At 42.8% G+C, this 15,793-nt stretch overlaps 1 protein-coding gene across 1 annotated transcript in view; it reads right to left on the reverse strand.

Annotated features, from left to right (window-relative positions):
- Window positions 1-6,561: 6,561 nt before the first annotated feature.
- The window catches only part of CASP10 (caspase 10), a 37,203-nt gene continuing 27,971 nt past the window's right edge, over window positions 6,562-15,793 (reverse strand). The window contains exon 8 of the mRNA XM_029934085.1: window positions 6,562-11,260. Within this exon, the coding sequence (XP_029789945.1) occupies window positions 11,107-11,260 (154 nt within the window). The 3' untranslated portion in view covers window positions 6,562-11,106. The remainder of the gene's footprint in view (window positions 11,261-15,793) is intronic.

Consider the following 15,793-nt stretch of genomic DNA (forward strand, 5'->3'; position numbering starts at 1 on the left):
CCAATTGTCCTGACACCATTTAAAAATTTTATCCATCCTTTCTTGATTATTTTGTTATGCCACTTTTGCAACAAGTACAGTTTTTCTCTCTCCAACCAGATTATAATTTCCTAGAAGTCAGGAACATTTTTGCATCTCTAAGTTTTCTAACTACTTGCTACGTGGCAGGGCTGAGTACCTGTGGTTGATGAGAAAGCTAAATGAGAACTAGAACATTTTTACTGCAGCAAAGCAGCAGATGTAAAGCTCAGAGCTGAGAATAAATAAGAGCTGTTCCCCAATTTTCATGAATGAATGTGTTTGTAGTTTGTGTTTGTGTTTTAATTACTAAACAATTCAGGCAGAGCACTGTTTTCGATTGAAACATAGGAAACAAAGGATGGATAAGATCTGGCTTCTGCCTTTATGAAGTCTGCAATCCCTAAATGCCCATCAGTGGGGGGCTAGTCAGGTCACTGATAATACATGCGTATAATGGAATACTGGCAGCCATAAAAAGATCAGAGAGACCTATATGTTCTGATATAGAATAAGCTCTGAGATGTGTCCAATTAAAAAACCCAAGTGCAGGGGCGCCTGGGTGGCTCAGTCAGTTAGGCACCCGGCTTCGGCTCAGGTCAGATCTCACGGTTCGTGGGTTCGAGCCCCGCGTCGGGCTCTGTGCTGACAGCTAGATCAGAGCCTGGAGCCTGTTTCAGATTCTGTATCTCCCTCTCTCTCTGACCCTCCCCTGCTCCAGCTGTCTCTCTCTGTCTCTCAAAAATAAATAAAAAGCATTAAAAAAATTAAAAAAAAAACCCAAGTGCAGAATAGTCTGCCAGCATTTGGGAAGGGGGAAATGAGAGAAAGACACAGATACAGGTATGTTTATATAAGAATAACATGTCTCTGAAGGGCTTTTCAAAATATTGGAAACAGTAATTACCTCTGGGGGCACCTGCCTGGCTCACTCGGAAGAGCATGCAACTCTTGGTCTTGGGGTTGTGAGTTCGAGCCCCACACTGGCCGTAGAGATTACTTAAATAAATAACACTAAAAAGAAGAAACTATAATTACTTCTGTGGAAGGAACTGGGGACTTGGGGATGGGGTCAGTGTGAAATTTACTTTTCCTTATGTATCCTCTGTACTGTTTAAATGTCTTACCAGCTGCTTGTATTATATTCCCAAACAAACAAAATAGGGATTTTTAAAAGATGAAATGAGATAAACACTTAGACACTTGAAACAAAAGTGTGAACAATAAGAGGAAAGAAGAATGATGAGGTCAGAATTCTAAACCCCATGGCTCCAAAATGGACAGATAGTTCTAGAAAGAGGCCAGGTTTACGATTTGCTCCAGGAGATAACACAGCAGGCGGGTGGGTAGAGGAGCAGGACCATCACTCACTGCCCTGCCTGTGCAGAGTTGAGGTGTCTGAGCAAAGGCTGACCCAGGGAAGGAGCTGTGAGATCGGTCTGCTCAGGCCCCCACATGTATTCTCTGCCTGCCACTGAATTCGCTTCATCGTCCTTCCTAGAAACTGTAACCTCTTACTGAACACAGAGCAAAAAGGGGAAGCATGGCCAAGTAGACGCATCATATACAGAGGTCCCAGACCTAAGGAATTGGTTCCAGGAACCTGAGGAAGTTGGACTCGCCTAACTTCCCCAAACGGTGGTGATTTCGAATTACTGGCAGAATGAACCATCTTTCTTACCAGTAACAGAACTGCCTGTTTTAATATTTTATCACAATATTTAACTTAGGCCAAGCCCATTTCTTACAGGCCTGAACCTGTTGATAAAATTGGCTTCTCCTTGACATTTCAGGGTGATACCTCCAGCAGAGAGGCCAGGCTCCCATCTCCAAGACCTGAAATGGGGTGCTAACTACTCGGGATAAGCCCACCCTCTATCTGTCAGGAAATATTTTCACAAGAGCAGTGTGGGACAGACAGGAAGGACAGGCCTCTGTACTCGGAGGTCAGCCAGATAGAGTTCAAGTCTGGTCCTTCCCCATTTCTAGCAGTATAACCTTGTGTATTATTTAGCTTCTCTGAGCCTTGATTTTCTGATCCTTAAAATGGGCACAGTAACACCTCTCTGTCACTCTCACAGTCCTCATTTTCAGCATCAGTAAGTGACCAGACCCAAGGGTTAATGTTGCTAATTTGGTGGCAGCAAGCAGCACCTAGCCAAAACTGGCTCATTGTCTTTTTTCAGGGTGGCAAGAGCTGCAGATCCAGGATGACATGAGGAAGGGGTAAGAATGCTTGCAAGTGGCAAAATAAGCTGAAATGTAGAATGATCAGATCCAGTATGGAGCTTCTGATTGTGCATCCTGGGAATGGAAAAATGTCAGCAGCAGTGGTGTGCAAGTGGGGGTCACAGATGAAGAAAGTTGGGTCTGCATTTGAACCTGATTTATGAGAATAGGTTTGGCATACTCGGAGGCATCACAAGAAGGCTCTCGTCTGCAGGCTTGCTTCCTGTTCCAGACCAGAAATGCAAGAACAATGGCTCAGGGCAAAAGAAGTGAGTCACCACCCTATCCCCGCCTTGGCAACACTGATTATATCACCGCCACGGAAATAATCACCGCCCAAAATTCAGACAGGTACAGATTAAGAAACTTAGTCTGCCCCAATCAAGAAGAAATCCATCCCGTGTACCTTACTTGGCCAATATTCACAGTGGGGCAAACTGAGAAATCACCCTGTTTGGTGACCAAATTACATTAATCAGCATTGACACGCAAAAAGACTTCAGAAAAAAAAGAATACCCCCAGATCCAGCAGCCAGCTGAAGGAGACTCCTGCATCGTGTCTTCTTCTTTCTCCAAATCCCAGTCCCACCGAGGCAACACCCATTCTAAAATGGCTTTATTGCCCCATGTAGATTGTTGTATTTGTAGAACATGGACAAGAATGCACAAGCAGCATACAGGACTGTTACGTGGGTGCTGGCTTGTTGTTGTTGTTCTTTTGGTTTTTGTTTTCGAGAGAGAGAGAGAGCACGAGCATCCATGAGCAAGACAAGGGTAAAGGGGGAGGGAGCGAGAATCCCAGGTAGGCTCCCTGCTCAGCACGGAGCCCAACACAAGGCCTGATCCTATGACCCTAGATCAAGACCTGAGCTGAAATCAGAAGTCAGACACTCAACCGACTGAGCCACCCAGACGCACCTTGTGTTTTTAACATTGCATAAATCATACCACATTGCGTATGTTCATTTATTTGCTCAACATTCTTTCTTTTTTTAATACGTTTAATTTCATTGATCATTTTAACAATTTAAAGGGTTAGCCAATTTGACAATAAACTAGATTAAAAAATAAAAACAAGAAAAAATCAAAATAAAAAATAAAGTGAATCGTTCAGTGGCACTTAGTGCATTCACAATGTTCCCATTTATCATGACCCTCTTCCGAAAGCATGGTGTTGCAGTATGTGTATATGACTGAACCAATCGAAATTGCCGTGTTTGTTTCTGACCCTTTTTAGCCGCCTCTTACAAGCAATAATGTTCTAGAAGTTCTCCTCCACATTCGGTGGTGCATATGCAAGACAGAAATTGAAATGCTCATTCATGGTGTGTGGACATAGTTGATGTTTATAGATATTGTTAAATTGTTCTCTAAAGTAATTGTGTAAATTTACATTTCTCTAAGCAGCATTAATAGAATTCCCTTTGCTCCATATCATCACCCATACTTGCTACTGATAGGGTTTTTTTTCTCTTTTTCCCATATCATATAATTTGCTCATCTAACTGGACTATTTAATTATTTTATAGAACTGTAGAATATATATTTACATATGGTTACATATATTTATATATCCTTTATCAGTCATATATGTGGCACATACCATTTCCTAGTTTGTGGCTAATATTTTGGTTTTTCAATGTTGTTTTTGATGTTTATTTTAAATTGTCAAAAGGAGAAAGGGAGTTTCTGCTTAGATAAATTTATAAATGCTAGGCTAATAGGGGGTTAGTAAAGAAAAAAGTGGGGCTATCCAGGAAATAGCTCTAAGCTTTTGGTTTGAAATCACAGAAAATTCTTTCACAAAACCCTGGGCCTAAAAGTACATGGATCCGACTCTGGGTGACATTGTTCATGTTCTTTTGCATACAGTAGGGCTTCAGGTGATCTAGAAGGAGCTAGGACTAGGACGAGAAAGGCACAGGGGTGAGCCAGAGGCAGACACCCTGCACACCATATGGTAGATCCTCAGCAACGGTAGACTAGAACAGTTTGTCAGTATTTCTATTTCTGCATACGGGCTACAGGCCTCAGAGTTTACTGGTGCCTGGACCCTGCAGAAGTTGGATCAGGCTGAGGATGGGAGGATGAGATAGGACCTGCGGTGAAGGCACGTCTTTTCTAATCCATTTTAATACCCCTCTGCCTACCCACCCCCCCACCCCCATCTTCCAGCCAGTTTAGCCGGCTTGCCAGATTTTAGGGCTTTTTCCTTTTTATGTATTTTTGAGAGAGAGAGAGACAGACAGACTGAGCAGGGGAGGGTCAGAGAGAGGGAGATACAGAATTGGAAGACAGACTCTAGGTTCTGCGCTATCAACAGAGCCCGACGCAGGACCCTGAGATCATGACCTGCTCCAAAGTCAGATGCTTAATGACTGAGCCACCCAGGCGCCCCAGAAGATTTTGCTTCTGAAGCCTCACACCTGTATGTGGAGACACTCTGCCCTCAGACCACGGGAAGTGCCTGGATGTTTAAGTTCTCCCACCTGGGGCAGCTCTTAGCCAAGGACAGAGGGACTAAGGGCTGAGGGAGAATGGAGTCCCAGTTCTCTTGCTTCCCGTTGAGTGGGGAACTCTGAGGCATAATTTTCACTTTATTTTTTCATATGTTTTTTTTAATTTGTTTTTGAGAGACAGAGAGAGACAGTGCGAGCAGGGGAGGGTCAGAGAGAGAGGGAGTCACAGAATCCGAAGACAGGCTCCAGGCTCTGAGCTAGCCGTCAGCACAGAGCCCGATGCAGGGCTCAAACCCATGAACCGTGAGATCATGACCTGAGCAGAAGTCGGATGCTTAACCGACTGAGCCACCATGTGCCCCCATAATTTTCACTTTAAAGTGCTCCATCCAGGCCACACTGAGATGTGGCCCGGCCTGTCTTCTCCCCTTCTCTGTCCCACCTCCCATCCCCTCCAGGATTCTCCGGAGAGCAATTCCTGAACAAATCACCTGCATACACTCAGGGTCTGACTCTGATCATGTGACAGAAGATTCACATTCAGGGGTTTCGGTTCTGTTTTGGTTTTAGTTTGGAAGGAAGAGAAACTATAGCATGTTTTGTGTGCTTGGGGGAATGATCTGGGAGAGAAGAGACAGTTAATAGAGGAGGAGAGGGAAGAAGGGCTACAAGAGCGGTGTCCTTGAGTGAGCAGGATGGGCCAGTCCCTGCACAAGAGGCTCTTACTCTTGGGAGAAGCCCAGATGGGAAGGTGCACTCATCACTGATGGGAGAGAAAGCAGCCAGTAGGGTCAGGGTGCAGGTGGATCAGGAGGCTCGGTGGTGGATGGTGGACATCTTTTCTGATCACCTCCCTTAGTGAAGTGAGACTCTCAAGTGAAAGTGAGGAGAATGGAGGATGATAGAGGTCTGAAAAGACAAAAGATGTCACATGGGCTGAGAAAGCAAAGGGTGACATAACCAAGGAAATGTTACAGGACTGCTGAGAATCACTGAAAGCCTGTTTGAAGTTTGTGGACATTGGTTTTGAATGAGACCAGTCTCCAATGCTGTGTGTCTGTGTGTTTTAAGTTTTTATATATTTCATTTGAGAGAGACAGAGAGAGAGAGAGAGCAGGGGAGGGGCAGAAAGAGAGAGAGGGAGAGAATCCCAAGCAGGCTCCACACAGCCAGCATGGGGCCTGATGTGGGGCTTAAACCCACAACAGTGAGATCATGACCTGAGCTGAAACCAAGAGTCGGATGCTCAGTCATGAGCCACCCCACCGCAACCAGGAATTCTAGTATAAACCTGCGATAAGCTGGTATATGTGATAAACCAGAGTTTAGATTCTGCCCTATGATTAGGACCAAGGGAAAGGCAAGAGTATCAAGGGTGGATGTAAGACAGTGAGTTTAATGACAACGTGTGGACTCCAGGTGAGTAAAGAGGGAGGGACAATGTTGGCCTCAGAAAGATGGCAGATAGGGTCAATGGACTAACCGGAGGCCCCAGTGGCACTGCAGACTGTTGGGAGGCAGAGGCCTAGAGAAAGTGAGATGGAATGGTAGGAGGTGGCTGTCAGAGAGAAGCGTGTTTGAAATTGAGACTTGGATGGAGATATTGGCAAAGACAGAGGCTACTGGATGCGTGAGTGGGAGAATATGGTGGTTAAGCTGATTTAAAGGTGGTTGGGAAGCTCAGGGACAAATGCAGAGCGAAAAAATAGGACAGCATATGCCAAAATAGAATTATAAATGAATTTACTATTCTTTTTTGCGTGTTCCTCTATTTCCCAAATATTCCACAATGTGTGTATGTTACTATATAAACAGAAAAAAGTTATCAGGTAAAATTAAAGATATTACTCAAAGATAAAACGGGGAAAAATCCCTTTATTTTACTGGTAAGTCAATTACTACTACTTACAAGTACCCAGTTCACAAAGCTCATAAAGTTATTCCCATTCTAGAGTTGTACCAATATTGCCAAGCAACTTACAGAATCATTTAAAATGAGACCAAATGAGAGATACAAGTTTCACATTGTATGTACTTTGTTTCAAAAAATGCCTACTTTAAAATACATATGTATTTGTGTTTGTTGTATTTGCATTTGATTAAGAAATCCTGAAATTATCTCTGGGATGTGAAAGTGGGAGGACTGGGCATTTAGTGAACAGAAATGCACGCAAGACTTATCTTGAATACCTCTATATATTTTTTGATCTTTGAACAATGTTAAGATATTTCTTATTCAAAAATAGGTAAAACTAACACAACCTAAAGTTTTAATAGAAAAACCTTCTTTTAAAAATTCATATATGCTTGTTATAAAATGCTTCTTTGTGTTAGCAAATCAGTCTTTTTTTAAACAAAGAAATTCTCCTAGTACTTTTTTAAAAGGTAGCCATTTTCAGGAATTTAGCTACTGTTCAAAGATACAAATGTGATATTCACATCCTTAAAAGCAAACTGCAGACATCCCCCCCCTCGCTTTTTTAAGTTTAGAGCAAGCACGTGCAAGAGAGAATCTCAACAGGCTCCACACCCAGTGTGGAGCCCAATGGAGGCTGGATTCCCCACCCCTGGGATCATGACCTGAGTTGAAATCAAGAGTCGGATGCTCAACCAACTGAGTCACCCAGGCATCCCTGCAGAATTTTGAGGAGAGCCAGACCCTACCACAAAGAAAATTACATACCATGTCACGTGAAATGTGTACTTCACCAGAAGATAGTTACATGTGTTTGGTATGACTCCAGAGTTTAAAATGAGAGGCAGTGCATTCCAGCACGTTCTAAGCAGGTAGATTCAAGTCGCCACAGAGAAAAGAATAGTTAAAGTTGTCCAAAAGTGAAACCAGGAGGCAAGATTGCTAATCAGGAAATACACAGGATTGCAAATCCTCCACTAACAGCGGTAAGACTTTAATAAGCCTTTTTACATCCTGAAGGCTGGACCATGGGCTCTCTAGGGTCCCTCATAGCTCCCTAGCCCATGACTTTGCATGTAGTGTGAGTTCCCTCTGCTAAGAGTTAAGCAGGGGTTGAGGGATGGTGGGCTAGGAGCCTATCATGGCTTAAGAGGATGAACTGGAGCAGGTTTCAGATTAACCACTGGTACCTGACAATAAATCTGAGGACCTCTGGCCATGGACCCTAATCCATGCTACATTAAAAAGCTCAATATAAAGTTCATCACTTTCTGTGGGCACAAGGGTATGGGCACAAAAGTTGTTTGGCACAGCTCAAATATGAAGTGATCACGCAGAAGAGCCAGGATGCATCTCTATTAATGTTTAAGATGACCACCAAAAAGGAATTACAGCATTTCAAAGTGAAGGTGGAGAACTCAAAGACCCTGAGAATAACCCCACAAACATCCAAGGACCCAGGAATTACAAGGTTGAGAACAACTTAACTAAATCACTCAGAAAGTATCTGACCTAGAAGATTTTGTGAATCAGATATGGCACAAAAGTTATCTACAAAATGAGGTAAACTTCTACTTTGGTCTACCTCAGTGGAAGCCTGATCATTGATTGTAAGGGGCTGCTATTAAGCAGCATTCATCATAGTGTTAAACATACTGGTCGATGTCTGTTCCGATTGGTCGGTAACCACACTGCACCAGCTACTTGTATGTTGGAATTACCTGAGCACTGACTAAGGGAAACGCTGGTGATATCACCCCGGCCCACTGCCATGGGGAGGCCCTGTAGGATGCTGTGGTGACTAACATCTCCAATAATAATCAACACCAGTAGTATCATTATTAAATAACTAACATTTGTGTAATATTCTATAAAAAGTTTCCATATCCTTCATGTTGTTTGGTAGAAGCCCAACTTTTGAGACAAACAAAAAACAAAACAAAACCAGAAAACAAAGAAAAAATATAACTGCAACTCTTATAGGTTGAGCAAAACTAGGCAAAATATACAGAAATCTCACTGGGTCTGCACATTTCTTTCATAAATGTCTGCACAGCCAATGGCAGTAGCTTCTGCTGAATAGGTGACCAAATCATCTATTGGGATTCACTCTAAATTCTCACACATGTGCACATACACACACACACAGAGATGAGGGACAAGTGTGTAGATGCTTCATTTAGGAGAAATGACCAAAGGATGATTGTACTCCTGGTGTCTGCATAGGCACGGGACTTACAGACATAAATGTCTAGTGATTCCTAAAGTGCTTGCTGGGGAACTCTGAACAGAAAGTTCATGGGAAAGTTTCCTGATCCTAGAATTTAACCTTGCACAAGCAGTAAGTTGCAGCAAGACAAAAATATGAAATAAACCACAGAACCGGGACATAAGTATCAGACCCCAAATGTTGCTGAGAAAAGAGAATTCTTTAGCAGTGTTTTGTCCAGCTGGATTCAGAGCCAAGAGTCAGCCTGCTGCCGCCGGGGACATTGTTAATCAGTGAACAGAGAATCAACTCTTCACTAGGAGGACATTGGTGGGTAGTGCTAGTATTGATTTGTGGCTAAAATTCAGCTGGAATTAGACACAAAGGAACTCAAACTCTATTTACAGTTAGGTGACTGCCAGAGGTATCTACCACATAAAAAGGTCTTGTATATAACCTCATAATGACTAGATTTAAATGGATATATATTTACCTCATCTTTATCTTAAATAGGTAATCTTTCTCTATTTTATTGATAAGGCTGAAAAAACTAGCTTGACTTAGTGTCTCAGAGCAAGAAAGTCACAAGGCAAAATGGAAACCAAAAGGCTTCTGTCTCCAGATTCTTTGTTTTTTGCTTTGTACTACATCATCCTTCACTTGCGGAGAAGGACTATGTAGTGGCCAAAACCTGTGTATATTCAATTTGGGAAGGACTCTAATCACCAGCTGTTTGCTCTGACTTGTATATACAAAGATTTTGGAAGATCATCCTGACATATGTATTAGACTCATGTCCTTGTCCAAGCTACATTCAAATCCATGTAATTATCAGCTATATAATTTTTTAAACTGCTTATGAATATTTATTATAGCAAATATACCATAAATCAATTTGACTTTCACATTAATGATTACGAAATCAGGCATCACTAAGTTATTCTTCTTCATTCCCAGATGTCTTTCATGGATGTCTCCATATCCAAGGAAATGTTCCTAAAGCCCTGTTATGTCCCATAACATTCCAGTTCACTCGAGTGGGAATAAAACCCTGTAAACAACAACTGGAGGGGGGATTGTAGCAAATCACTCTGCCTCCTTGGGCCTCAACTTCTTCATCTATAAATAAAGGCCTTAAATACAGGACTTTCAATCTCTCTCCTTTAGGAAAGAAAAAAGAAAAATTCCTCTTGAAATAGAAAAAAGTTCACATACATAAAGATATTCAAAACCTTAATGTAAAAAGTAGCAAGGCCTCCATACAGAACCACATCCCCCACAAGGCATAGTCGTACAACTCTCTAACAACAACTTCCATGAATAGCTTCATCGCTAAGGCTGCCTCTCTCTTCAATTCTTTGGACCAGAGAAACAGAGCACGTTGGAGACAAAGCAGGGCTATTGGCTGTAGTCAGCACAGTGCAGCCACCAAGAGAAGCTATGAGAGAGATGCCACAGTGCAGACCGACTCCTGATTCAAGCTTCACCTGAAGCCAGCACTACCCAATTGTGTGTTTTCAGATGAATGAGGCAATAAATTCCCTTCTTTGCTTTGGTTGGTTTGAGGTGGGTGTTCTGTCATCAGCATCTGAAAAGTTCTGATCAACAGGGAATTTAACCTCAGGTTGTAAAGTCTCCATTCCCAGAGTGGCTGAGTTGTCTCTCCTCTACTGAACTATTGTCTTCCTAGAACCAAACTTATTCCCAACTCAAGATAACCAGTTCTTGTAGTAGCACCTTCTTTGTACTAACAGCAGGAAATGGGCATCGTATAAACAAAATTATCACCCCAGGAGATGTGCAGATGAGAAGCCTTTAAGAAGTGCAGAGCAGAGAAGGGTCAATGAACCATGTATGATCTTATCATTATCCAATGTCCAAAACAAGGCCATGCAGAGGGGACACTGAATAACAAGGGGTGATCATACAGAGAGGAAATCAAAGCTCAGTTGAGGCTAAGAATAGCTGTTCTTTAGAGCTCAAAAGAACCTTAAAATGTACCTGGTACTTACTACCTTTTACCTCACAGATGCACAAACCAAGGCCAACTGCTTTTTCTCCAAGTGCACAGCTAATGCCAAGACTACAATCCAAGGCTACAATAAAGAAAGTGTTCTAACAATTAGACTTGTCAAAAAAAAAGTTGTTGAGTCAGAAAATAGGGTATTTCCTATCATAAGAATGACAGGCTCACCATCTATCACTGATTCTTATGATGGATGGAGATTGGAAGAGAAACCAAAGGTTCCTTTCAAGTCAGAGTCATTGAGAACTCTCTAGTACAATAAAGGTTTTTGTGGCATCGGGAATATGAGTTTTTTCCGTAGTGTATAAGCAGGTTGGGGCATCTGTCTCATTGTTCCGTTCTTGTTTGCTTGTAGACTCACATCATGGTTGACAGCAGTGAGGATAGATAAGATATCTTCATGTCTGCAGGCAGATAAGAAAAAATATTTTCAATCAGGAGACAGAAATCACATACGAGGTCATAGAAAGAAACCCTAAAATACATGACTTCTTCATAGTCTAACAGGCCAAAATTCTAACTGGAATCCTGTCAAATATAAAGAAATGATTATTTTGAAATTAAAAAAAGAAATGCTAAATTATATAAAAGTTTTCAATATTACATTTAGTGTTTAAGAAAACTATAATAGTGACATCTTGCATTTTAATTTTTTAAGTTTATTTATCTATTTATTTATTTTGAGGGGGTGGGAGTAGGAGAGAAAGGGAGAGCCAGAATCCCAAGCAGCCTCCATGCGGAGGCCGGCTCAGGGCTCAAACTTACGAACCATGAGATCATGACCTGAGCCAAAACCAACAGCCTAATGCTTAACTGACTGAGCCAACCAGGTGCCCCTCTTTTTTTTTTAAGCAATCTACGGCTTACATTTTAAGGCCCTTGATCCACAAAGGAAGTTTGCATATAATTATTTTTTCATGTTTCTCCTCCAAGATGGTGGATAGATTAGATAGATAGATAGATAGATAGATAGATAGATGATAGAGAAGGACCCTACTTTTTTTAGTTTATTTTGAGAGAGAGTGCCCATGTGCACAAGTTGGAGGAGAAACAGAAAGAGGAAAAGAGAGAATCCCAGGCAGTCTCCACCCTGTCAGCGTGGAAAGCCTGACACAGGGCACAAACCCACAGACCATGAGATCATGACCTAAGCTGAAATCAACAGTTGGATGCTGAGGAGGGAGGAGCCAAGATGGCGGAGAGAAAGGGAGCTCTGTAAACTTCGTCCGCCCCATCTATCGAACTGAGAAGGACATTACTCTCATCTGCAAGAGTGGAAGGAGAAAATACAGACTTCAGAAAGAACACAACCTCAAAGATGCCTGAGTGAGTGAGTGTGAACCGGGGAGATTGGAAAATGGGCCAGTCCAAGATGGGCAGGGGAGGTGGGAGCACCAGCCCAACATAAGGAAAGTGCACGGAGCCTCTGAGAGACAAAGGGAAGAGAAAGAGAAACTGAACACGCTCATTGTACTGTCTCTGGGGAAGAGATAAAGAATGTTTAACCCTGCTCAGAGAGAAAAACTCTCACTCCATATATAACCGCTGGGCAGCCCAAATCCTGAACCCCGGGGCGGGGGGTGGGGGGGGTTGGTGGACAAGGGAAAAAACAGCCTCCACCTGTGCACCATCCCAGCAGGGAGTCGGCAGCCAGGGCGGCGGCAGCCCCGGGGCGAGCACCTCAGCCTCAGCCTCAGCTGCGGGAGCAGGAGCACAAACTCCCACGGCGCATCTCGCCTCCAGCATTGGCCCACGAATCCAGAATCCTGGGTGCCAACAGGGAAAAATAGCCCCACCCCTATGCGATCCTGGCAGGGAGTTGGCAGTGGCTGAGGCAGGGGCGCGCCCTTCGGCCTCAGCTGCGGGAGCGGGAACACAAACCTCATTTCCACAGTGCATCTCGCCTCCAGGATTGGCGACATGAATCCCGAATCCCAGGTACTAACGGGGGGGGGGGGAATAGCCTCCACCACTACACGATCCCACAGGGAGTTGGCGGCGGAAGCAGGGGCATGCGCTTAGTCTCCAGGAGCACGCAGCTTATTTCCTGCAGCATCCGGTGCCTCAGGCTGCAGCAGTGAGAATCTTGGCCGGTGCCAAAAGAAATTGATCCCTCCCCCTACACAATCCCGATCCCAGCTCAGGGCTGGGAATTGGTGGTGGCATCTGTGAGGGCATGCACTTCACCTCCTGCTGCTCACCTTGCCTCCAGCAGTGGCAGCACAAATTCCTGCCGGCACCAAAGAAACTACTCCTTCCCCCTACGTGATCACGATCCTGATCTGCGATCCGGCTGGGGGCTGGGAGTTGGCCAAGGTGTCTGTGAGGGTGTGCACTTCACCCCCAGCTGTGCAACTCACCTCCAGCAACGGCAGCAAAAATCCCTGCCGGCCCCATGAGAAACTGCACCCTCTTCCTACGAGATCCCAGCTAAGAAGCCAGCTGCCAAAGCAAGTACATCTCATCTGTGGTGGCATAAAAGTGCATGGACTAGGATTTTGAAATGAGGCGGGCTGTATTTTGAAAACACAGCTTGGCTCAGCTGCAGCACAAGGAGATCGTAATCATTAGTGACCTGCAGCGCTTAGTTCCAGCGGAGCTTGGGGTGCCGCCATTCATCCTCCACAACTACCACAGCAGGGCCTCCGAAAACAACCCCTGAGACCGACTACACCAAACCAAACCTATCCGCAAGGGGGAGTTGCTAAGTTTTTTTGTTTTGTTTTGTTTTGTACATATTTTTTATTATTACCTTTTTTACTTTTTAAACTTTTTTAAAATTTTTACTCCTTATTTTCCTTTTTCCTTTATCCCGCTTTTTTTTTCTTCCTCTTGCTATACAGATATATTCTCCGATATCTCATCCTTATCTCTCCCCTCAACTGGTTATACACTTGTAGACTGTTAATTGTCCTCTGTTGTCTCTACCCCCCTTTATTTTTTTCCTTTTTCTTCTTCTCTTCTTTTTTTCTCTTTCCTCTCCATTTTCTTTTCTTCCATTCCCCCTTTTAATTTGTTCGTTTGTTGGAATTATCTGTGCGTTTGCGTGCTTCTGTTCCCTTTGTGTTTGTCTGTTTTCCTTCTCAGGGCTACCCCAAGACACAAGCCAAAGTGCACATGACGGCGAGTCCCAAATATCGCTGGTTAGGGAAATAAAATAATCAAAGGCACAACAAGAGAAACTGAGAGACACCATTTAAAGAATATTTCCTGAAAAGACAGGCCCTGGATAGTCAATAAGCCTCCTTTAACAGAGCAATACCAACAGGTGCACAGTGCACAATGAGCTTTTTAAAATTGACAAGAGACAGAAAACTAGCCAAAATGACAAAACGAAGGAACTCTCTCCTGAAGAACCTCCAGGAAGAAGTCACAGCCACAAAACTGCTCAAGGCAGATCTAGACAACATACCAGATCAAGAATTTTAAAAACTTGTCATAAAATTAATTGTTGGAAAAAGCATCAGAGAAGCAACTGAGACTATGACGAGGAACCTTGAAAATAGGTGTGACGAGTTTAAAAAGGCTATAAATGAGGTGAATAATAAAATGGAGGCAGCCACCTCAAGGATTGAAGAGGCAGAGAAGAATAGGTGAATTGGAAGATATAGTTATAGCAAAAGAGGAAGCTGGAAAAAAAAAAAGAGAGAAATTGATCCAGGAGCAGGAAAGAGGAATTCAAGACCTGAGTGATACAATCAAAAGGAATAACATTCGTATCATAGGAATTCCAGAAGAGGAAGACAAAGAGAAAGATCCTGAAGGGATACTAAACCAAATTATAACTGAGAATTCCCCAAATCTGGGGAAAGAAATAGATATTCAAATTCAAGAGGCACAAAGAACCCCCTTAAGACGTAATTTGAATCAACCTTCGGCACAGCATATCATAGTGAAAATGGCAAAATATAAAGATAAAGAGAACTCTGAAAGCAGCTAGGGCCCTAACGTACAAAGAGAAACCTATCAGAGTGGTTACAGACCTATCTAATGAAACTTGGCAGACCAGGAAGGAATGGCAGGAAATCTTCAATGTGATGAACAGAAAAAAACATGCAGCCAAGAATCCTTTATCCAGCAAGCCTGTCATTCAAAATAAGAGAGATAAAGGTGTTCCCAAATAAACAAAAATTGAGAAAATTCATGACAACCAAACCAGCCCTACAAGAAATCCTAAGAGGGACTCTATGAGGAAAATGTTGCAAAGAATACAAGGTGCCAGAGACACCACTATAAACATGAATTCTACGGAGAACACAATGTATCTAAACCCCCATTTTTCAATAATAACACTGAATGTAAATGGACTGAATGCTCCAACCAAACGAAAAAGGGTAGCAGAATGGATAAAAAAACAAAATCCATCTATTTGCTGTCTACAAGAGAGTCATTTTAGACCTGAAGATACCTTCAGGATGAAAATAAGGGGATGGAGAAATATCTATCATGCGACTGGAAGTCAAAAGAAAGCCAGAGTAGCCATACTTACATCAGACAAATGGACTTTACAGTAAAGGCTGTAACAAAAGATGAAGAAGGACATTATATAATAATTACAGGGCCTCTCCATCAGAAAGGGCTAACAATTATAAACATCTATCTGCCAAATTCGGGAGTGCCCAAATACATAAAACAATTAATCACAGACAGAAACAATCTTATTGATAAGACTGTGCTAATTGCAGGGGACTGTAATACTCCACTGACAGCAATGGATAGATCAATCAGACAGAAAATCACTAAAGAAGCAAGGACCTGAATGACACATTGGAACAGATGGAACTGATATATATATTTAGAACTCTGCATCCTGAAGTTAGCAAATTCACCTTCTTTTCGAGTGCACATGACACATTCTCCAAGATAGATCACATAGTGGGGCATAAAGCAGCCCTCCATAAATACCAAAGAATTGAGATCATACCATGCACACTTTC

The sequence above is a fragment of the Suricata suricatta genome, chromosome 3 (assembly GCF_006229205.1).
Source record: "Suricata suricatta isolate VVHF042 chromosome 3, meerkat_22Aug2017_6uvM2_HiC, whole genome shotgun sequence".
Classification (NCBI taxonomy): Eukaryota; Metazoa; Chordata; class Mammalia; order Carnivora; family Herpestidae; genus Suricata; species Suricata suricatta.